Below are 24,632 nucleotides of genomic sequence, written 5' to 3' on the forward strand. Positions count from 1 at the left end.
TTAATTTTATTTATTTATACATAGTAATTTAATTGGATTTGTTTTATAGATTGGATCCAATACTATCAACAAACTTATGTATTAGCATCTTTAAATAAACACATCTCAAATATGGAAAATGAAATTTGGGAAAATTATGGAAATAATACAAATACAGCTGAGGCTGTACATGCACAAGCTAATAGAGAAGGAAAACAACTCAAACTAATTACAGCAATTATGAGGTATTTGATTATATTTTGCATATTTATTAATTTTATTATTAAAATTATTGTCTATTTTTAGATGTAGACGGTTAGATGAAAGACTATTTAAAGTTGCAAAAGTTCATAATAGATTTGGTGTACCTTACACTAGAAGGGATAAAAGTGAAATTAAACGAAAATCAATCACTATTTCACGAAAAAGTAGGTAATTAATATATAAGCAATATATAATATTATAAATTTTAATAATGTTTATCACCTGAAAAGAAAAAGAAGCTAAAAAAGAAACAAGTAAATTAATTAACTTACTATATAATGATATTTCTTATAATTACTTTAATTTAATAATAGAAAAAACAGTAATGAGTGAAATAACTAACCAAGAAAAACCAAGAATAAAAAGAAAGTCAACAATTGATGATAATGTAGTAAGAAGAAAAAAAAATAAAATTAACGATGGTGATCAAGAAAATTCATTTGAGATTGATAGACAGCATACAATTTTGCAAATAGAAATTGAAGAACGAAAAATGCAATTAGCTGAAAGGCAAACAGCAAATCGTAGAGCTTTAGCAGAAGTTGAAAAACTTGAATTAGAAAATATAAAGTTACGCAAAGAATTAGAAAATTAATTTTTTTTTATTTTGATTTAATAAATAAAATTGTTATATCATGTTTATTTTAAGATACTATTTGTTATGATCATGTATTGATTGTCATGTATTATTATTTTTTGTACGCTAAAAATTCATACATGTATGGTTTATTGCAAGTCTGTATGGATTTGCATATATAGATTGAAAACCATACTGCGTAAACCATACTGCGTAAAACCATACATACCATACAGTACATAAGGACTCCGAATAATACTGATATAACTCACAAACGGGTTTGCGTAGAGTTTATATGAAATTACTTTTTAAACCCATAAATTGAGTTTGCGTAGATCGGTCAATTTTGGAATAACTCACATATCACGTTTGCGTAGAGTTTATAAATATATTGCATTATATGTTGCGCAACACCATTAAGGATGGGTCCGTAATATATTTCTGAAATTTGCAATATTACGGATATGGTAATTAATTATATATAGTAACAAAAAGTAATGCATTTCGCATTATTTTAATATTTTTTTAATAGAAAAAAAGTGCGAAATGCGCTAGTTTAACAAAAAAATGGTGGATTTCGCACCATTTTATTAACATTTTAATAGAAAAAAGTGCGAAACGCACCATTTTAATGAGTTTCGCACCATTTAATTAATATTTTGATATAAAAAAGTGCGAAACGCACCATTTTAACAAAAAATGGTGAGTTTCGCACCATTTTATTAATATTTTAGTATAAAAAAGTGCGAAACGCACCATTTTAACAAAAAATGGTGAGTTTCGCACCATTTTATTAATATTTTAGTATAAAAAAGTGCGAAATGCAACATTTTAATAAAAAAATGGAGAGTTTCGCACCATTTTATTAATATTTTAATAGGAAAAGTGCGAAACGCACCATTTTAACAAAAAAATGGAGAGTTTCGCACCATTTTATTAATATTTTAGTATAAAAAAGTGCGAAACGCACCATTTAACAAAAAAATGGAGAGTTTCGCACCATTTTATTAATATTTTAGTATAAAAAAAGTGCGAACCGCACAATTTAACAAAAAAAATGGAGAGTTTCGCACCATTTTATTAATATTTTAATAGAAAAAAGTGCGAAACGCACCATTTAAACAAATAAATGGAGAGTTTCGCACCATTTTATTAATATTTTAATAGAAAAAAGTGCGAAACGCACTATTTTACAAAAAAATGGAGAGTTTCACATGATTTTATTAATATCTTAATAGAAAAAATGTGAAACGAATTATATTAGTAACAAAAATTTTTTTGAACTAAGATTTGGATTTGCGTAGCGTTACTATGAAAAAAAAGTTGCGTAGAGTTAATAGTAAATGCATGCCGATCATTTGTGAGTTATATTAGTATTATTCAGGGTCCTAGTACATACATAAAAAACCATACTATACAGGTTTAAGTAACACCTCTAATCTGAAGATATTGGAATATGATATGTGAATTATCAGGTGATTATCAGGTGACTGATATTTCGTCATGATATTTGTTATGTGCTTTGTATTCTTTAGTAATCGTAAACAATAGTCAACACTTTAAGTAAAACTGCATTTAGTTCAATTACCAAGAACAGACTCTATATATTATAGAGAGGGAAATCTTTGTAATTTCTGACAATGACATGAGGTTGTCAACTTGATTTTAGCAAGTAGCGATGCAAAAAAAATTTTCCCATAATTTATGCCTAAAAGGTGCCCAATAATGAACTACTAACCAATAAACAGCAAGCATTATTTTTCTTATCTGTTAATCTGTACAGTACATCATTTAGTAGATATGTTTTTTACTCTGTAAAAGCGTTGAATATACTAAAATATCAACTGTATAATAAACTACCATGAGCTATTGGTATTTCAATTTTCAAGTAAATGATCCTATTATTGTATAATCTGTATAATGTTCTACTTTAGCATACATTATTAACGAAAATACAAAAAAATATTCCGCTTGCTATCTAACTAACATGAATGAAAAAAGATTCAGACAATGGATATAATAATATTTTTGTAATTGATGAACTATTAGTGTATATGAAGTATATTTTAGGGATTGGAATGGAATCAAAAATCGAATCTTTTCAAGATTTTTCTTATAGACGACCAACCTGACTTTGAATCAGTTTCTAATTTCAGCAAAAATAATTGGCACTTGGCCGGCATGAAAAATTACTTGGAATCAGGTTAACTTATATGTAAAAAATTGCTGAGAATTGATTCTCAAGAATCAATTTTACTATGTTTTGTTGATTTTTGATTAATCAATTCCAATCCCTAGTATATCTAACTATCTCCACTCTTGAGTGCAATAATGTACGGAATAATATATTCTATTTTGCTACAAGATATTTATATTTTATATATTCGTATTATTATAGTCATATTAATACATTACAAGTATTTTATTATATTTAGTTCATCGGATAATTGAAATTCATTATACAGTAATAGAAATGATCGTCGTACACCCACCCTTAATCAAAAACGATATATTTGCCTCAAACGCGTCAAACGCGCGACTCAAATCTACTTGTACCAAGCAGAAATGGCTTCTACGGCAGAAATATCTAATCAGTCATACCCTGGCCAAGCGAGTAAGTATAAATAGTACAAATAGTCAAATAATACAAGAAGACTACTGCCTTTCATCTAATTCTACTTGTGTTAAAATTCTTGTAGATATCATTGCCTATCTCGACAGCGAGGATCCGTCTAACTGGTCTTTTTCTGACTTCCTTTCCTCAAATTTCGTTATGATCGTAAATTCACCACCCGACACAAACGACGTTAATGGTCTCACCGGCACTTGGTGGAATCGTTTCAACCTTGAAGTAGAGGCCAAAGGTCATAAAGCTGTTAAAGTGAGTATGCTTCAATTTTGTTAGGAAGGCACCTCCTGTCAGGTCACTATCTGACGTGGAGCATGAGTAATTTACTCGCCGAGTGCTAGAGGGTTTTTAAAAAATCTTACCAGGTCACTATCTGAGTCAAGAGGATCAGTACACTTACTGCTCCCTCTATGTGCGATTTCCTTTTGGTTGTTTTATCATTAAATCTTGTGTGAGCTGGTCTATTTATTATCTTACTAATCATGAAAAAATATCTAATTAAACTCTCAAGAATCGCCGTTCGGACGTCCAAAAATTTTTTTACGATGTAATTTCTGCTCGATTGGAGGTAGGTGTATCTTTATTTCATTAATTCACAGCACTGTTAGCATATCAAAATCTTTAATTATAATTTTAAACGTTACAATAGATCACACGACAACAAAATATTGCGATTTCAAAGGTGGGTTTGAAATTATTTTTGTACCTAGAATTATTCAGCATGTTTAATAGAACTTTTTTATGATCAGTCAAAGGTTAAGATTATTGCAGACAAACAAGGTATTGACCTTGTGGGATCATCGTGTGAATTTTATGGATCCGAAATAAATTCAGAGTATTCGAATCGAAATTTAAATAACAATGAACATATTATTGGAAACAATAAAAGGAAACGGCCAGCTGAGGAAGCCTCCCGCATCATCACTTCTCCTCCCAATCTTCGACAACGTGAGCAGGATGAGCCACGAACTCTGGAAAACAAGGTGGTTGTGTTTTTCCATTGTTTTAATGTATAGCTCAATAAAGATATCTTCTCACCTTTAAAATGCGTCCACAGATCAGAACCACTAAAGACACTAATGGAACAGAAATGGAAAAAAATGATAGTGATATAATGTACAGTGATGAAGAGTCCTCCTCCATCCCCCCTACGAACGTTTTCTCTGAGACTTCTCTTTCGCAACAATCTCATACAGATACTACCAAAGTGGATTCATCTTTGGCATTGGCAAAAGAAGTAGGGGACATGTCTGCTTCTTCCGCAATTTGTAATAATGAATCGCAAGATCTTGATACGCAACTTGAAACTGATACTTCATTTTCCGAGTTCGACCTAGTAAAGTTCGATGAAGGGTACTCTAAATTAGATCCAAATTGCATGTGGACGCTTGAAAGTGGTCGAAAAGTGGAAGAAGTAATCTATGAGTTTGCTAGAAATTTGCCTGGAGAGACATGCCTGCATTCATTTATAATAAATGATGCTCATGCTGATGTTAAATCTTTATTTTCCGAAGCCGAATGGGAAGAAATTACTGCTTTGGATGTTAAGGAAAATCCAAAACTCGAACGCTCTCATCGGGAATTAATGATAAAATACACAGTTAAAAGTGTCAAGGAATTGCGGGAAATTATCTATGATCCGTTTATACCAGATGGTAATAAATATGATAAAAGTCTTCATCATGATCTCGATTTTATTAATCATGCGTACCGGAGTATGTTGTTTTTATGGGATCGGGAGGAGAATCCTTTTGATTCTTCGAAGATAGAGGGATGGTATGAAATGAACGTTTGGAGCAACTTGATCGATCCGACATTTCACGATATTTACATTGATTTAGCGCGTGGTGAGGGTATGAGCTGTGCTTCAAGTGATAGAAAGAATATTATAAGAACGATCAATGATCGAAAGAAGATCGGCCGAAAAGGGGATGGAGTTTTTAGGTTGCGTGGGTATCGCCTGGAATTTGGTGCCATAGAGGCAGGTCGTAAATGGGAAGGACAGAGCGGGACTAAATACTTGAATGATTCCTTAAAACTAAATAAAATGATGAAAGACATGATTGCACAGCTCACTACTATATGTGATAGGAGAGAAGACCTTGTTAGGAAATTGGAAGTTATCGGGATTCTTCATGGAGCCAATAGAATTCAATTAATCACGATGGATTGTCCAAAAGGATATATTTCTCGTGTCAAACATAGGAAGTTCTATGAAGTTTCCGGACGCCTAACTAAATCCAATCCACTTGCTTTGGTCTTGAAGGAAATATTATGCGCGAAAACTATTATTCTACGGACATTAGACTTGATAAACCAAAAAGATGACGTTGATCTTGAAAATTTCCTTAATGACTCTGATGAACAGGACGGGTATCGTACGCCTCCTCCCAAAGTTAATATAGCTCCTACTTTCGAGACTCAGAAGACAGCGAAAACCAAAGATGTGATCAATAAAAAAAAATGAGATGCTATTGTGTACGTAGTTATTAGCTTATAGGACTTTTGTGATCTAGTCACACGCAAAACAATTATACTTAGTGCATGTAATCAAGATTAATAAATATTAATAAAGCATTTATTTGCAGGCTTAACATGTATAACTGTGTATCGGAAAATAGAACTCGTTAACCGTGGCACATGCGAAAATGATATCTGCGAAGTAAAAATATCATATGTCCAAATCTACTTCATAATTCTATTAGTGTCTTTTTTCTGAATCACGTGGGTGGCTGATCTTCCCAGTATCGCCACAAAATTTTCCCACTTCTACGTGATCTTAAAAATTTGTCACCGGCGTCACATTCTTCCTGTTTTCCATTTTTACTATGTATTTCAGGGACTTAGATTTTTTTCAGTGTGTAAAATCCTATATGTCGCTCCTTATTTGTCACATGCTTAATTTCTTAATGCCGGCCAAAAATCACGTGGGGTGGAAATTTTTTGTGGCGTTACTGGGTAAATATCTGTAACTCATCTCGTGATTTGAGTTGTGAAGAAGTAGGGTGATACAGACTTTATAATTTAGCCATCCATGGTGATTGAATCTATTTTTAACCAAATCATTGGAATTATAAATCTATTTTCACCCAAAGTTTTTTGAACAAAGGGATAATCGAATAAAAATGAATATGATATTTTATTATAATATACTTGCTATAAATTGCTATAAATCTTTAAAATTGCTAAAAACATTATAAATCACTAAAACAACTATAAAATATAAAGTGCTATAATTTCACTATATTCGCAAAATGGTTAAAACTAATTACTATTCTGGTTTGAATCCTGTAATAGTACAAGCAATAACTAATTATATATTATTGGATGATTAAATTAAATAATAGTTTAGTGCCGCATTAAACTATTATTTAGTTTAATCATCCAATAATAATATTATAGTTAAGACTTCAAAAATCATGCCTGATTTTTTATAAAATAAGCTTTTATATTTTTACACATTCAAATAAGTTTAAATAAGCTTTATTATTTTAGTTAAAACTTTTACGTGTTTAAATAAGTTTAAATAAGCTTTTATTGTTTTAGTTGAAACTTTTACATGTTTTTAGTCTATTAAACTTCTACACATTCTGCCTTTATAAAATTAAATTTTCATTTAGATTATTAAATAAACTTTTCATATTTTAGTTTTACAAATTATTTCGTTTTTCTCTTCTTTTTCTAAAGAATATTACAGAAATGCCACAAAACAGTAATAAACGTGCACAGATTGAAAAGTGAAAAATCAGGCATCAATCAGTCACCAATCGGTCACCAATCAGGTATCTGATTGGTGACCGATTGGTGCCTGATTGGCATTTTCGCCAAATACCGTCACCAATCAGGCAGTTTGCTAACTTTTGATCCAGTGATCAGAAAAAGATGAAATATAAGCCCTGTTCAATTCTAGATCTGACCAGATTGATCAAAAATTTACACCCTTAAATAATTGGTTGCTGATGCGGTCAGCGGTCAGTCATACTGATCTACAAAAATTGGTGTTTTTCCCTGATCACAATCTATATAATAAATGACGTGTCTAGCGTCTGCACGTTTTTTGCCTTAAACTTTTTGAAGTTCTAACTTTTACCATGCCTATTCCAAAATCTACTTTTTGTCCAATTGCTCCTAAACCACAAACACCTGTACGGGACCCTGATGTTATAGCTGTATTAACATTTACTCTATCAGAAATTCAAGAAGTAACGGTACCTACTACTGATGTTTCAACACCTGTAATCACTAAAGTTTCTAAAAAGAATAATAACCAAAAAACAGAAAGAGCAAGTTCTGTTGAAGAAGAAACTGGCTGGGATGATACAAATACTGGATTATTGATAAGTTTTCTTGAAGATAATTTTGATATTTACAAAAAAAATAAGTCCAATTTTGCCAAAACAGCTGCTACTAAGATTTTTTCAGGAAAGTCGTGGGAGCAGATTAAAAATAAATTATCTCATCTTGTGACTAAGTATAATGAAATTAAAGAAAAGGAGAACAAAACAGGAAGAGAGACGCAAGTAAAATGGAAATGGTTTGACAGACTTGATGCTTTGTTTGGAACTCGTGAAAATCACAATTCGGGATTTTTAGTAGATGGATTTTCTGATGATGTTCAATTGTTTGACAGTTTTAAAGAAAAAGAAACAGAAACTAACGAAGAAGTTTTAGCAGAAAAAAAAGATAATCAAATTACTAAAAAACAAAAATCTCTTTCACAGGATCCATTAGCCGAAGCTATAATTTCTATGAGTAATGCAAGACAAATAATTTGGGAAAAACGACTTGCCTCTGAGAATGACCAGTTTGAAAAGAAGCAAGTAGTTGAAAAGGAAATTAGAGAAGCAGAAACAGTTTTTAAAAAAGAAGAATTAGAAGTTGAGCGAATTAAAGCTAAAACATTGCGAAAGAAAATGGAGTTTAAAATAGAGCAATCACGTATGCAATATGAGATTAGAATGAAAGAATTGGATTTAAGAATGTTGCAATATAAATCATCTTTAGAATAGTTGCAATTTAACGTTAATAAGTAGTAGTAATAATAACAATAGCAATAATAATAGTAATAACAATAATCATAATAATAATAATAGTAAAATAATATAATAAGTAATAATATAATAATAATAATGGATTTAACAATAAATTTGTGAATAACAAACCATTTTGCTGCAAATTTTTTATTTAAGAATTTAACATATATTGTATTTTTTAAAAAATTCAATAAACTTAAAATTTAAATCTTTTATTTATCATATATTTGATGAAAATATCTTTTAAAATATGCATGATATATTATTTATGAAAAATTTATGAAAAATGTTGATGAAAGATTAAGTTTCTTTTAGCCTGCCCAGTTCTTTTTAATACCTCATCATTATTCCTTAATGTATAATTATCATTTTCGTCATTATCATCTTCTTCTATATTATCATTAAAATCACCCTCCCAAATATCCATATTCATTTCTAAAAAGTTATGTAAAATTATTGCACAACATGTGAATAATACTCACATCTTAACCGTTTTAATATCAAGATCCTTTAACGTTCTAAATCTTGCTTTTAATCTCCCGAAGGCATTTTCTATTACAACTCGATAACGTGAATGGAATTGATTAAATTTTTTGTGTTTTTGAGAAGATGGATCTTTAAAAGGTATGATTAAGAAAGGAGAAATAGGATAAGCTGAATCACCCAAAAGATAATCATCATCTTGAATAAGATGAGAATAATCTTTATAAAAAGAAGAATTTCTATAAACTCAGGCATCATGTACTGAGCCCGGCCAGCCAACATCAAAACTAGTAAAAATGCCTCTATCATTTACAATACCTTGACAGTGAATAGCATAGCATTTTTTTCTAATAAAGTAAACCTCTGGATTTTTATTTGGAGCATTTCTCATAGGAATATATGTTCCATCAACTGCTCCAATTACATTTTTAAGCCCTCCTAAATTTTCAAATCCTTCATTAACTTTTTTACGCTCTTCTGAAGTAGGCCACTTAACAAACCTCTTTTTTTTTGCTAAAATTGCTTGAATAACTCGTTTAGTACAAAGAATTACCGTCCCTTCTCCTATTCTAAATCTTGAACAAACTTCAAACAAACTTCCAGTAGATCCAAGTCGACAAAGAAATACAGCTAACTGAAATTCAACATAAGCTTGAGGTTTATTTCCTTGTGATGAAAATACATGATGGGATCGTATAAGGTTGGCTAATTGTTGGAAGCTATGGTGATGCATTCTTAAAATTTTTTTAAATCGAGTAATATCATAAAATGGAAGAACATTTTGCCACCAATGCTTTGACTTCACTACGCGGTATAATCTTGGTTCTGAATACCGTGTATTTATTCGTTTTATTAAAACTGTTTGTAAAATGATATTATCCTCTTCATCACTTGAATTTTCCTCTTCTTCTTCTTCATGTTCATCTCCTAAAAATATTTGTAACCATAACAACTTATAAAGTCTTTCTTTACAATTCATATTGTAACGGTAAAAGAAAAGAAGTCGTTGACGCCAATCATATCTATTACGATCAATCTGATTAATCAAAAATGTGCTCAATTATAACTGCAGTTTGATTGATTACACTATTTTTTGGTCAATCCGATCCGATCTAGAAATGAACAGGGCTATAGCTCATTGGAATCGTCTCAACATGACGAATCTAATGGTAGTAAAATCGCATTTCTAGAATTAATACTTGATGAAAAATTAAGTAAAATATAAAAATGAAAATGTATCATTTATATTTTATTTAATTTTTTATTAACTATTAATCCTAGAGATGCAATTTTACTATCATTAGATTCGTCTTGTTGAGACGATTCCAATGAGCTATATTTCATCTTTTTCTGATCACTGGATCAAAAGTTAGCAAACTGCCTGATTGGTGACGGTATTTGGCGAAAATGCCAATCAGGCACTAATCGGTCACCAATCAGTCACCAATCAGCTACCTGATTGGTGACTGATTGGTGCCTGATTTTTTACTTTTCGACCTGTGGTGCTCAAACAGCTAATGTAAGCTATATTCATATTTGTTATTTTTCATTTTATTTGATGTATATAATGTATTCTTATATCTTTTTTGAAACATCTAAGGCACAAGCCGCTTTAAGTAAAAAGAATGTGCAGAATTCTTTAAAAAAAGAACACTAAAGCCTCTATTAAAAATTGGATAACATTATTAGAAAAATTTTACAAAAAAGCAGGTTTCATTGAAAAAATTGATGAAATTGCAACAGAAGCTGAGTTAGATCAACAATTATCAGAATATATTGCTGCAATGAGACAATAAAATGGTCAAGAGTAGCAAGTTCTGTTCAGGCAGCTATTGCAGCAATTAGACAACACTTAATTAACAATTCTGTTATTGAAGGTGTAGATGTTCAACAAAAATCTCTTTTTCCAAATTTATGGAAAGTTTTTAATAGAAAAATCCAGTATCTTTTAGATTTTAGCTTAAATGAACCTAAAGGATCTGATGCTTTAACTGTTGATAAAATTATTCAGATTTTTAATCACCAAAAGATGGATAGTAGTACTCTAAGAAGGCTATTATATCAAATTTTTTTTTATAATGCAATTCTTCTTGAATTACGTGGTAAGGAATATTTCAAGCTTGATGGTAAATGACTTTAAAAAAAGACCTGATAGAGGTTTTGATGTTTGGATTTTTAGATCAAAAGCTAATCAAAAGATCAACACTAATCATCGTGAAAAAGGAGAAAAATTAAATTAATCCTTCCTAATAATTCTATTTTAATAAATGATTATAATAGGTATATTGATTTATGACCTGTTAATACTGAACCTAATTTTTATTTCCAAGAAGTTAAAGAAGAAACAAGTAAATTAAAATCACATTAATTTTATAAAAATTGTTTCATTCTACTTAACATTTTATTATACAGCTTTCCAAACTGAAAACTGATTTAAGCATTACCATATTGGAGAAGTACAATTAAAGAAATTAATGAAAGAAATTTGCATTATGACAGAGATTAATCTTGATAATAGGAAGATTACAAATCATATGGGCAGAAAAACTATGATTCAAGCATTACAGTATCTTGGCCAAAATACAGATTGCATTAGACATCAATCCCATCATAAATCTGACTAAGGGTTTCAACCTTATGTTCTTTCTTATAATCAGCAGCAACTAGATATAATGACTTCGTTAGTAAATGAAATTCACAAAAAAACATGTAGATTTTTCAAATTTTTTTTATTTTTAATACTAACCAATTATTTAATGTTAAAATAATTGCAAATATAGTGTTTGATAATATTTCTCCAATAAACTCAATGAATATAAATAAAAAACAAGTAAATAGAACATTTTTAACTGTAAAAGAAGGTATTATTTTGTTATTTAACAATAGTTGTATTAGAAAATTTGCTTAGTTAATTTTATTTTCAGTGTTAAAACAATCCAATCATCAAAATATTATGTCTACAAAAGCTAATACTTTTCAAATTCCTTTAAAATCTAATAATCAAGTTGAAATTGAAATGAAATTTATACAATTACAGGAATTATTAGAATCTGATGTATTGGCAAATATTTATTTGCACATAAAATTATCATAAAATATGTAATTATTATATAAAATCAAATAGAAGTAATATATATAAACATTAATTAGCTTATTATTGTATAATCATATTTTATATAGAATAATTGTAATAAATATTAGTCAATAAAATTGGTATGATTATATCTGGCTGAACTATAATTTGCATTACAGATATAATGATAAAATGCCAAAAATGTAATATTCTCATATTCATGTTTCATTCAGAAAACTTATCGAATATAATCCAACATTCTTCTCAAAAAATGAATATATTCATATGACTGAAAGATTATATGAAGATGGAAAATTCAGACTTGGGAGATACATATTTTATATTTATTATACTGCATGTGATTTCTTAGTATTTATCTGTGCTAAGAAATGCGCAGATAAGCATCTAAATGAATGCATTGCTAAAATAGAGGAAAGGCATATCTAAGGTTGCTTGCCAAAACCTAGGGGTTTAGGCAAGATAGCGTTTCGCTGAAAAGTGAAATTTTACTGAAACTATATTAAAGTTATATTAAAAAACTGGTGAAACTTTGAAGAAAGACAAAACTGCCGAAACTTATTATAAATGCCAAAACTGCTGAAACTCTGCCGAAACTATAATAAATCTATAGTAAAATTTTAACGAAACTAATCGTAGAATTTTGAAGAGGTTTAGACAAGCAACCTTAGGCATGTCATATATTATAGATCTATATTATGAAAACAAAAAAATAAAAAAGTGTTTAATGGTGATAAGATTGATGAAATTTATGGTAATATTTATTTTAAATACAGAAAAAGCTCTGAATTTTATTGTTCTTATACTTTAAAAGAAATTAAGAAAAGTGTTGCATATCATTTAATTAATAGTGCACACTGGTCGAAATAAAAACTTTCGGTCATGTGACAAATCGGCTGATCTATCACACATTTCGACCAAATTTCGGAAATTATTAAAAATCGGCCAAATTTCAACATATATGATTTATGGTCGATTTATTGAATTATTTAATCAAACGTTACGCATTACGCGTTACACGTATTAAAAGTTTAAAAAAGGATCATCCTTTTTTAAATTTTTTTTAATTTTTTTCTTCCCTTCCCTTCCCTTTCCTTTCCTTTGTTCCCCTTCCCTGTTTCCCTTTCCCTTCCTTCGTTCTCCTTTCCCTTTCTTCCCTTTTTCTTCCTTCCCCTTTTCCCCCTTTCACTTTTTTTACTTTTTTTTTATAAGTTCGGCTTTCGGGTGGGCTTCTGAAGTACAGAAACTCCAAAGATTCATAAGTATGAATACTTTGGAGTTTATTTTATTTTTTTTTAATACAAATGGTTACTAACTGTTCTTTTTTCTTTCTTTTTTTTTAGGTTCGGCCGTTCGGGTGGGCTTCCGAAGTACAGAAACTCCAAAGATTCGTAAGTACGAATACTTTGAAGTTTATTTTATTTTTTTTTAATATGAACGGTTACTAACCGTTCTTTTTTCTTTCTTTTTTTAGGTTCGGCCGTTCGGGTGACTTCCGAAGAATGGAAAAAACTAAGTTTCGTAAGTTCAGAACTTGGTTTATTTTTTTTAATATTATGAACAGTTATTAACCGTTCTTTTTCTTTTATTTTTTATAGGTTCAGCGTCTCGGGTAGGGCTTCCGAGTTCCGAAGAACGAAAAAAACCAAGATTCGTAAGTATATACGAATCTTGGTTTTAATTTTTTTGTTTTTTTTAATTTTATTAATGAACGGTTACTAATAACCATTCCTTTCTTTATTTTTTAGGTTCGGGTAGGCTTCTAGAGAATGAAAACCCAAAGATAAAGATTTGTAAGTACGAATCTTTTCTTTATAATTTTTTTTTTGTTTTTTCTTTATTACGGACAGTTACTAATAACCATTTTTTTCTTTATTTTTTAGGTTCGGGTGGGCTTCTGAAAAATGAAAACCAAAGGTAAAGATTCGTAAGTACGAATCTTTTCTTTATAATTTTTTTTTTTGTTTTTTCTTTATTATGAACGGTTACTAATAACCATTTTTTTCTTTATTTTTTAGGTTCGGGGTGGGTTCCTTAAAAAAGAAAAACAAAAACCCAAAGGTAAAGATTCGTAAGTACGAATCTTTACTTTTTTTTCTTTTTTTCTGTTTTTTTCTTTATTATGAACGGTTACTAATAACCGTTCTTTTCTTTATTTTTTTAGGTGCGGTGGGCTTCCAAAAAACGAAAACCCAAAGATAAAGATTCGTAAGTACAAATCTTTACTTTATAATTTTTTTTTGTTTTTTCTTTATTACGAACGGTTACTAATAACTATTTTTTCATTTTTTTAGATTTGGGTGAGCTTCAAAAGAACGAAAACCCAAAGGTAAAGATTCGTAAGTACAGTCGTCGGGCTGGATGTGGAAGGTGCAATCACCACCCACCTCCGGGTCTACGACCCGTCAAAGTACCTATATGGCCACTACGGGGTTCAGGAATCCCCATATATCCTCTACAATCCTCCACATAGATCCTCCACAAAAATATATAACAAAAAAAGATAAAATAAGGGAAAAGAGAGGAAAATAAAAGGGAATCAGAAGAGTGTGGAGGATGTGGAGGATGTGGAGGATATTTTAAAAATATCGGGAGAGGGATTCCCCCAGAAAAAAGTTTTGATTTTACCCCCCCAGATCCTTCACATCCAGAACATCTTCCACATGTACAGGATTCCGTCCGATCATCTGTATAAGCTAATGAGATAGCAAACCAGGTAGATTAACAGGTAAACCCCTAGAAGGTCTATAGACCAACCCCGTCCCGCCCCCATCAGAAAAAATAAGTAATTGAACAATGGGTATACCATAAGTAACCTATAAGGACAGATAACATATATACCCCGCACGCAGTATCAGTAATCCCCGAACTTGTAGGCCATATCCTGAAACACATTCCAAGTAGCAATTTCGGGCCATATCTTTTAAAAGTCAGCCCAATCTGGAAAGCCGAAGCTAAACGAGTACTCTGGAAGCGGCATAAAAAAGCTGAGGAGGCATACGACAGGGCAGTAGAAAAGAAGGAAAAAGCAAATGATGCTCTTGGCCAATCATTGGATGAGGAGGGTATCCTCCGTGAACTTGAATGGGAGGCATATCAAAAGGCTTGTAAAGAGTTAACGGACACTAGAAAAGAGCTAACTATAGTAAAAGGAGCTCTTGAGCGGTTTGGATTTCAGATATATGTAGTTTGAAAAAAAGGAAGGGAAGATTTAGAGCAGTCGTAAAGGTTCGTGGTTTATAGTTTTTTTTTTTACCCCTAGAAGATAACCAGATATAACCGGAGGACCGCAGAATCGCAGGACCACAGGACTACAGGAGGATAACCTGGTAGGAGTGCAGATCTTTGGAAAAAATATTCGGCAATTGAAGATTAGGTAACTATAAATTAGTACTCGATTTGATAGAACAAAAAATGACTGCCCAAACTAGCACTCAAGCTCAAGTTATCCCCAAGTTTGGTGAACAGAAGAAGGCTTTTAGTATTGATGAGCTTAAACGGCTCATTAACGCTGCAAAGAATATGAGGGATCTCAATCAAGCTAAAGGTTATCTTTGCAGTTACTTTATCCCCTGTTCCAACCCGCATGGAGTCTTCATGTGGCGGTCAGAAATTAAAAACCTCGAGCACATCCCTGATAAAAATATTAGTAAACTTATCCGTCCAATTACCAAAGTCTTTTACACACAATCTGAACAAGGTCCTTCACAAAAGGTTGAATTTAATATCAACAAATGGTTTATGATCGAATATAGTACTGTATGTGTAGCTACCTGTGACCCTCAAAAATCCCGTATCTTTAAACTAGGTGGCCAACTTTATCTCAATATCTTTCCAGAATTCCTCCATATCCTGCGTCCGATATCCACTTTTGAATCTACAACCTACCTCGCGGTTAAATTTATCTTCTCTCACATTCAGGATATCTGGTGTTCAGGCGATTGGAATCTTACTGAGTATATCATAAAGTGGTTGGCCGGTGTGGCAGCTAAAAGGAAAATGTATTCGATTCTCTACCTGAAATCTGGACAGGGTTGGGGTAAGAGTATTATAACAGATTTCATTCAACGTAGTGTCTTAGGTACTCAACTTGTTTATAAGACCAGCGATCCTCAAACGATTCTTGGAAGTTTCAATGGGCAATTACAAGGTAAGGTTCTTCTCCTCCTCGAGGAAATGCCTACAGAAAAAAGCCAGTGGAATAATCTGTATCGATCGTTGAAGGATAAGGTAACAGGTGACATAATGGAAATCCATGAAAAATACAAGACGCCAACACATTACAAAAACTTTATATCCACCATTGTACTCACTAATGAAAATGCTCTCAGAGTGGAGAATGACGATAGGTGCACAGTGTTCTTGGATGTGTCACCATCCCGCAAGGGAGACCTCAACTACTTTAAGAAACTCAGTGACGCTATGAAATATCCAGGCGCCAGTGAGGCATTCTATGCTTACTTGAGAGCCATTGCAGACGCTTACCCGGACTTCAATGGGAATCCACCACCTATAACAATATCTAAGTAGGATCACATCATATCAACTCTCCCACCCCTATTTCAATTCATAAAGGACACTTACCTCATAGTAAAAAATCATATAACCGACTTACCTGTTCAAGAATTTTATAGGGTATATACTTCATACTGTAAAACTCATTGCATTTCACCTCTATCAAAGATCAATGCATCCAGAATCCTATCAAATGAGCTAAGTATAAAAAGTAAAAAAATACGTATAGGTAAAACAACACCACAAGTTTACAGTATATCTAGGGAGGATCTATACAAGAAGTTTCTTGGCAAAAACTGGATACATGAAACAGATGAAATTGATATAGAAGGAATTGATATAGATACTCCTGAGAAGCCCACATCTGATCCAAATGCCTTGGTGAAGTTCTTGGCAAATATATATAATCCAACTAGTAAATCGCAAGTAGATCAAGAGGAAGTGGAGCTAGTTGTTGAGAAACCTGTTGAAGAAAAACCTACTGAAGAGCAACCAGTTGCCAAAAAGGCTCCTCCACCAGTACCACCTAAACCTGATTGCTTGAAGGTAAAACCTGCACCTGTCATCAAAGAGGATCCTATTCCTGAGGAATCTCCAGCTCCCATAGAGTCAGATACTGATGAAATTATAGACAGTTTCTCAGACTGTTATCTATCTGATGAGGAACCCGATCAAGAAAATGAGCCGCCTGCTGAGGAACCTGCATTTGAAGCTGATGATGACTACGACGTTTTAGATGACTTGCTATCTGACTCAGATCCTACAACTGCAGACCAAGTTCCTGAGCAACAACCCGAGTCTCCTGCAGAATCTTCTGCAAAATCTGAATCTCTCGCAGATTCCAAATCTTCTACAGAACCTGTAGTAGAACTGACTCTCAAAGAGCAACCTATCCCAGAACCCGACACAGAACTAGAAGTCGACCGGGATCCTGAACCAAAGGAAGGTACTCGAGCACACTGGGCTTGGCATGAAAGGCGCCGATGGGATCGTAAGCCATGGGTCAAGAATTCAAAGGACCAGGTCTTCAATGATCTCTACAATACAGGTAAGGATTTATGGGCTAAGTACTAAGACGCGTCAGACGAGTATGACTGGGAAATACTCGCGTTTGAAGTAGAGGAATGTCCCACAACACGTATTGAGGACAAGTACCAGTACTACTTTAGGGAGGTAGTAGACTACTTCAAGGACTGGATCGAATATAATGGGAACTCACCTAAAACACCTAGCCGTAAAGAACTCGCAAATCTAATAAGAGTATACAAGGAGAATCGTGATGCCGAGATTATCCCTACTACCTCTGGTTATGAAACTATGAAGATGAATAAAGGTAAGGCACGAGAAATCCCAGAGGAACGTCCAAAAACTGATATGGAACGTGAATGGGAGGCCGCCAATGGAATCATCGATGACTGGAACAAAGAGGATACTGAGGGCGCTATCAACGACATATTGTAAGCGCTATTTCAGATTATTTCTTTTTTTTTTCATATATATATAGAAAGATATTATTTATAGTTGAAGACAAATCATATACAGTACATAAAAATGCAATACTCAAGAATCGCCCGCACTTTACCAATACGACCTGACATCAAGGAACTTCAGTATTCCGGTGCCCGCTTTTCCAGAGGAGCTATCGCCAGACTCTGGTCAGACTCTCCAGCGCGCACGAGATAGAAAGCTTCCAGATCCTACTTCCCTATGAAAACTGGAAACCGTGGATGGACATCAGTAAACCAACCAGCCAGCCTCTTCTCACTCTTGGACCACTACGATGAAGCACAACTACCAGATGATGCAGATCCTGATTACTTTGAACGATTCATAATTTATGTGAGAGATGCTCCACCGGTTGCAGGGGATGCAATGGGGAGCTAAATGATTGCCTGTATGAATGCCTGAAGCATATCTATGGTATATTCTCTAAAATACCCGTACTATAAAAAAGCCTGAATATATCAAAAAGGCATTAGGTCTCAATCGTGATGCTCAGTTCCAGTCTCATATATGGATAAGGTTGAACAACTTGCAGGAAGCCTTGCACTTAATATTGTAGGGGATTCCACTCGAATTTCCAAGAGCAAATCTGACAGACATGCAACCCTCATCCTGTCCGAGGCCACTACTCTCTTGCACTGAATCCTGGAAGACTTCACCCCTAGTAAATTAGATAGAAAACAAAAGTCTCCCTTTGTTTATCGTGAAGATGGGGTTAATAATGTAGTAACAATATACAATGGTAAGACAGTTAAGTCTCTTACAGTTGGACAGTTTCAGAAAGGTAAGAAGCTCTGATAGTTACTCCTTCATCCTATTGAGAAGAATCGTAAAACTGGAATATATGAAACACTTGAGGAAACATACCAGAGGATCCATGAAGAGCGGGATTCCTTTCTACAGGCTACAAAGAAGTTCGGCTCCAGGAATCGACTTATCTTATCACAACTGGTCGTACAAGAGAACTGCTCTCTGGCTTTTTGAACGGTTTAGTGTAGGAGTTCCAGCTAATGATCCTCTTGATCCAGTCGAAGCAGAGTGGATAAGTGATGCGAATGATGGGAGGTCTTATCTGGGCAGATAATGAATGGAAGGGCTATGGAAGACAATACGACGTGACAAGTTTGTATCCAAGTATTCGGCAATCGAATGCTAACTTTCCAATCCAACAAGGTAAGTTTCAAATACTCAAAGACTTTGTAGACCACAGAGGTTATGCCTTGTATGGATTATTTCGTGCTAAGGTAAGTGGTAATGACATTCTCTTCCGACAGAATAAGAGGGGAGTTTATACATTCATTGACTTACAACAAGCAAAGAAACTTGGTCTTGATATACAGTTAATCCAGGATGGAAAGCCAAATGCCTTGATATATGACAGAGAAGCAAGAATTCCTGGGACTGTAATATTTGGTGAGTATGTTCACTTTCTCTTCAATATAAAGAACCAGGGTGGCGTGGCTGGTCGTGTTGCAAAGAGAGTTCTCAATACATTATGGGGAGCACTCTGCCAGGAGGAAACGCAATTACAAGACACTCACCACAGATCAAACAGATCCATTCAAGTTTCCGGAAGGCCACACACTTGACTCCATCATACCAGTAGGATCTGACCAGTGGCGATTCCAATTCACAAACCCAGGTAGTCCCTTCAAGCGAGAAATCCTCCCGGATTGCTCCATTCTTATTAAGACACATGGACGGAAGATGACTTCAGAGTTATTAGAACCATATAGGATAAAGGACGACGCATCCATACAGATGGATTTATTCTAGAGTAACAGCCGAGTAGTCCTACACTTATCACTTGTCCAGAAAATGCATACAAAGCATTGAAAGCTCTCAAGTTTGAAACCGCAGGATACTGCCATGTAAAAAATGCAAACAAGGTTATCTGGACAGCGATTGGCAAGAATGCAGTTGGATTTACAGTAGGTATATATATTTTTTCTGCTTCGAATGTAAAGTCAATTTGAAGATTCCTATTTATTACAAAGTACAAAAAAGTATAAGGAATCATGTCAACATATACCGAATTAGCAAGCATTATTAACCGCACTGACAGCATTAGTGATGAAGTTATTTATGATGCATCACGCAATCAGTTCACCATTGTCTCGACGAAACTGTCCTCAAGATTATCCGTGCATTAAAAGACACTATAGTAGTCGCATTAGTATCTGGGTTTAGCAAAACCAGCTACCTTGTCCAGGATCATGTGAAGTATATCAAGAGAATCCAGACAGCAAAGTCTCCTGTATCATATGTGAAGTTCGTGGCCAGAAAACTCTTCCCAGATAATGCAGCATATACTGCTAAGATAGCAAAGATTCGTGAATCATACAAGAATAAACAAGCTCTTTTAGACAAACTTGAGGCCCTCTTCGAGTTGTATTATAATGTAACTAAGGACTCATTAACAGGTCCCCCAAAGCGAGCTGTCACTATGAATGAGGCTGAGAAAACCTTAGCAGAACTTCTTGTATAAGCGGCTCCCCGTACGAATTTAGTTTATATTTTTTATCCATTTGTAATGGGCATACAGTAATTGAAGATGGCTATAGTATAAGTAACATAACATCATGTTGGACCGATTACCAGTAGAAATAGTCGAACGCATTGTTGCAAAGATCCCAGATACTGACCTTATTGCAGCGAAAGTAAAGTAGATAGATGTGTGGTGGCGGGGAGGTTCGTCAAGAAATATAAGAGATGGAAAAATTACGCTACTACAATTGGGCATGTCCAAGCTCTTGGAAAGCCGTTTGAAAAAAGGAATATTGACTGGATATCATTTGAAGATGTAAACGACTTCTATAAAAGATGGATAGACCGCCTCACCGAGGATCAGCTTTATATTATGGAGAAAATGCTTAGGAATGGGATGGTTGTGGACACCCCCAGGAAAGGGAAACCATAGAGCATGCATTAAGTGAACATAGATGGGGAGGCGATCCTTGGAGATTGGACTGGAAGTGGAATGATTGGACTCAACAGGAGTAAGCATTTTGTACTTGACTTTCGTAGGAATTACCCTGCAGAGTCATATTTTTTAGATCCGGCCGGCATTACCGCGTAATCCCGAATTACCGAAAAAGGAAATTTATGTTACACAAGGTTCCAAACGCATTCTTACCAAATCGATTTTTTGTGGAACGGGTATCGCCCAAAAAGGAAATGATCTACGTACCGCATGAAATCACGTGACACTCTACACATTTGTTCAGGGTATCACGTGACATGAACTCCGTTCACATTTTCTGTAATATAATCCATAGTTTTTCCATGAATGCATTCTAGGCCAATAACCCAGTAACTTATTTATCAGGTATCCTTGCATTTTTTCGACAAGGATTGATGACCATGTAACCTTATCATCAGGTATCCTTGCATTTTTTATAAGGACTGATGACCATGTAACCTCATCATCAGGTATTCTTGTATTTTTTGATAAGGACTGATGACCATGTCACTTGGTTATTATAAATTGAAGAAAACTATTAGGTATGTAGACACATACAGAAAAAAAGACATGTCTTACCCTTATATAGCTAACCCTATAACTGGACGTCCAATTATTATCGGTGGAGATACCTTTAATCGAATAGTTATGGAATCCCATGATTATATTGATGGAAGGCTTGTCCGTAGACAAACTGTACCTCCACCTGAAGAGCAACCTGTATATTTAAATACAGATACAGGACGTTATGTTCGACGTGGTACTAGAACATATCATAGACTGATTGAGAGTGACTATGAGGTAGTTGAGGATTACTACCTTGTCCATTATGAAGAAGAGGCGCTTATAGAGGAAATCATCAATGAAACACGCTATAATGAGGAAAATCTTGATGGGCAGCGGTTAACTTTCAATGATATATAACAAATCAGGGCCGCTATTCAGGCTGACCAAGATGAATATGATGATTTTATCTTACAGCAAGATACGACTAACGGGACACCTTCCTCTGGTCCTTCCGGTCATCCACGAACTTTGGAGGACCATACCCCGAGACTTGCAGAGCTTAATATTGAGTTGTGTAGGGAATGTCTCATGCCTGTAAGTCCAAGTGACTTAACGGACAAGTTGTGCAAAGACTGCTCCGAATAGTTACTTAATTTTGAATAATTCTTTTTTACATAAAGAAAGATAGCCATGTCAACATCAATTGTAATAAACCAGTGCCAAAACTATGGAGTAATCACTCCAAAAACAGCACATAGAGGATTATCCAGTGTATTATACAGACAGATTATAAAGAAGATTAGTGATGAGAATGACCCTCTACAAGCCTTGGGACTTGCTAGGGATAAGTTAGTTTAGATCATTCGTCGGGCAAGTAATGTGGACTTTACACAATTGTTTACACAAAGACTGGATATGAAAATTATGGATGGAGAGCCATATGAAGATATTAGGAAGTGGCTTCTCGAACAGTTTATAGCTATAGGTTGTGATAGTGGAGAAATTGCCTTATATCAATTTCTAAGGGATACATATCCAGATAATATCGACGAGCCTTTCAATACATTCTATGAGAACTATGTAAATCATATAAGTAATTCAACGACTTAAGAACTTCGCTTAACGTCGTGCCAGGAGGAAATAGGGTTGAAGGCTAAGATGTTAAGGATTGACTTTGAAGGCCGTAAAAAAAGTGCTATGATTCTTAGAGCTTCTGCAGACGAATTATTTGATATTCTCACAAGATACTATTAATCCCTACTTGTAATGCTCGACGGTCCATGTGGCTCTTAGAAAAGATCTGTAGAAGGACTTCAATACCTTCTATTATTTTTTTATTATCCAGAGGGCGACTAGACTTCAGGGCTTCATATCGGGAGAATAACTCCTTCACATTCTCAGTTTTCAGAGTTTCAGTCTTTGCAGTCCTACCCTGTACTTTTGCTAAGAAGTCCTGAAAGTCAGCTCCTAGGGTTTTACCAGACAGTCCATAAGCTTCCCGAAAGACAAATTTAATCCAGGTATCTGTATTCTTGGCTAAGACACCAGGTACAAGTAAATGTTGACGCTCTTTAGGGGATGGAAATACCCAAGCAAATTCAATCAAGTGTCCACCTTTTTTTGCTTCAGATACACTTTCTGGCCAGGGGTAGGGACCCAAACTTGGATCGAACTGCGATTGAACTGGGTTCAGACTGAGATCGAACTGGGTTCAAACTTGGATCAAACTGAGATTGAACTGAGATTGAACTAAGATTGAACTGAGATTGCTCTGTGATCGAACTGAGACTAGTATCCCATCTTCTTTCGAATGGACGGTGGATCACTTTTTAGACCGTCCCCAAGATCAAACACTACAAATTCACGTTGCAAAGTAAGATCATCAATTACTGGTGCTAATGACTCTGATTCTTCTGTATATAGGCGAATGATTCTCTTAGTATCTGTAAGGCTCCCATGACCTCCATGCAGTGAGATGTAGTTAACATTTTCTCGAATAGCCTTAGGAATGGCAAAGAATCTTTGAGCTACATAAATACATAAAATATTTTTGTGTCGTCCATGTGTAAAGTAACCAGTGATGAGATCCTGGATTTTTTTAGGTGCATCCATCAGATTCTCGAAGATTACCACAGTAGCTTGAGTAGGGTCAAAGGAGTCAATCTCTGGAATCTCACTATGGGTTACTGCAGTGAATGGGATCTTCTCCTCTTCGAAAAAATCAGCGTACAACTGCCTACTTTGGCTCGTCAAGATATCTGCCAACTAAAAGTACTGCATCACATAGTACATACCGATTACCATCCTCCTTTGCCTTCTTGTCACCCATTAACAAGTTAATGATCATAGTTGTCTTACCTGAGTCTGAGCTACCTGCTACGGCTAATCGAAAGGGCCATGATGGAGCAAACTCATTGCCTTGTCTTGAGTCAGTCGTGTACTCGTCCAAATTGTATACATAAAGATCCATTTGAATTTTATTCTTACTTAGTTTAAATACTATGTCGACATCAACACCAATTCCAGTTTATACTCCTTCAGAACCTACTGGACCGCCTCCTGCACACTTGGCTAATGAAGAAGACGATGATGAATTAGTTAGAATACTAAAGGCTCATGCAAATTTATTGACTACCAGGGGTCGTTTAACTGTTGATTCAGAGATACAGGAGGCAAATAATCAAATCAAACATATTATTAATATATTAATGTATCGCTGTAAAGCAAAACATGAAGAACTTGGTATTACAAAAGATTTGTTAGTTTTTGCACAAGGTAAGATAAATGCATTTGATGAAACGTTTACTAATTTAGAACGTCAATTAGTTATTATACGTGCTGCCAATGATAATTTCATAGAAGAAAACCATAACCTGCAAAGAGATTATGATACTATGGTAGAGCTTCGTCGACGGGCTATAGGTGAACGTAATCAGGCACGATATGAACGTAATGTATTACAAGCAGATTATACTCAAGCAGTAATGGATCGTAATGAGACTCAAAATGCTGTGAATCGTGGTAATATCCTTCTAAATCATTGGCGGCTAAGGCTACTCGGACTGGGGGACAACTTGTATTGGCTAATG

The 24,632-nt window shown here is 34.0% G+C and overlaps 6 protein-coding genes across 6 annotated transcripts; all 6 read left to right on the forward strand.

Moving 5' to 3' along the window:
* Nucleotides 1-111: 111 nt before the first annotated feature.
* On the forward strand, nt 112-838 carry OCT59_023371 (uncharacterized protein; the record flags this gene model as incomplete). The annotated part of the gene is made up of 3 exons (XM_025329641.2): nt 112-224; nt 286-407; nt 558-838. 3 exons carry the CDS (start codon nt 112-114, stop codon nt 836-838), a joined length of 516 nt encoding a protein of 171 aa, XP_025165590.1.
* A 2,547-nt stretch (nt 839-3,385) lies between these two features.
* Nucleotides 3,386-6,048, forward strand: OCT59_023372 (uncharacterized protein; the record flags this gene model as incomplete). Its single annotated transcript, XM_025312063.2, has 6 exons — nt 3,386-3,434; nt 3,520-3,701; nt 3,961-4,017; nt 4,099-4,131; nt 4,199-4,432; nt 4,507-6,048. The coding sequence occupies 6 exons, from the start codon at nt 3,386-3,388 to the stop codon at nt 5,914-5,916; spliced, it is 1,965 nt and encodes a 654-aa protein (XP_025165591.2). The 3' UTR covers nt 5,917-6,048.
* Nucleotides 6,049-7,540: 1,492 nt separating this feature from the next.
* OCT59_023373 (uncharacterized protein) lies at nt 7,541-8,458 on the forward strand (the record flags this gene model as incomplete). Its single annotated transcript, XM_025328669.1, has 1 exon — nt 7,541-8,458. One exon carries the CDS (start codon nt 7,541-7,543, stop codon nt 8,456-8,458), a length of 918 nt encoding a protein of 305 aa, XP_025165593.1.
* Nucleotides 8,459-14,852: 6,394 nt separating this feature from the next.
* On the forward strand, nt 14,853-15,249 carry OCT59_023374 (uncharacterized protein; the record flags this gene model as incomplete). Its single annotated transcript, XM_066134639.1, has 2 exons — nt 14,853-14,856; nt 14,933-15,249. The coding sequence occupies 2 exons, from the start codon at nt 14,853-14,855 to the stop codon at nt 15,247-15,249; spliced, it is 321 nt and encodes a 106-aa protein (XP_065990740.1).
* Nucleotides 15,250-19,123: 3,874 nt separating this feature from the next.
* Nucleotides 19,124-20,562, forward strand: OCT59_023375 (uncharacterized protein; the record flags this gene model as incomplete). The annotated part of the gene is made up of 3 exons (XM_066134640.1): nt 19,124-19,639; nt 19,859-20,009; nt 20,180-20,562. 3 exons carry the CDS (start codon nt 19,124-19,126, stop codon nt 20,560-20,562), a joined length of 1,050 nt encoding a protein of 349 aa, XP_065990741.1.
* A 94-nt stretch (nt 20,563-20,656) lies between these two features.
* On the forward strand, nt 20,657-21,077 carry OCT59_023376 (uncharacterized protein; the record flags this gene model as incomplete). Its single annotated transcript, XM_066134641.1, has 2 exons — nt 20,657-20,734; nt 20,952-21,077. 2 exons carry the CDS (start codon nt 20,657-20,659, stop codon nt 21,075-21,077), a joined length of 204 nt encoding a protein of 67 aa, XP_065990742.1.
* Between the last annotated feature and the right edge of the window lie 3,555 nt (nt 21,078-24,632).

This window comes from Rhizophagus irregularis, chromosome 4 (assembly GCF_026210795.1).
Source record: "Rhizophagus irregularis chromosome 4, complete sequence".
Classification (NCBI taxonomy): Eukaryota; Fungi; Glomeromycota; class Glomeromycetes; order Glomerales; family Glomeraceae; genus Rhizophagus; species Rhizophagus irregularis.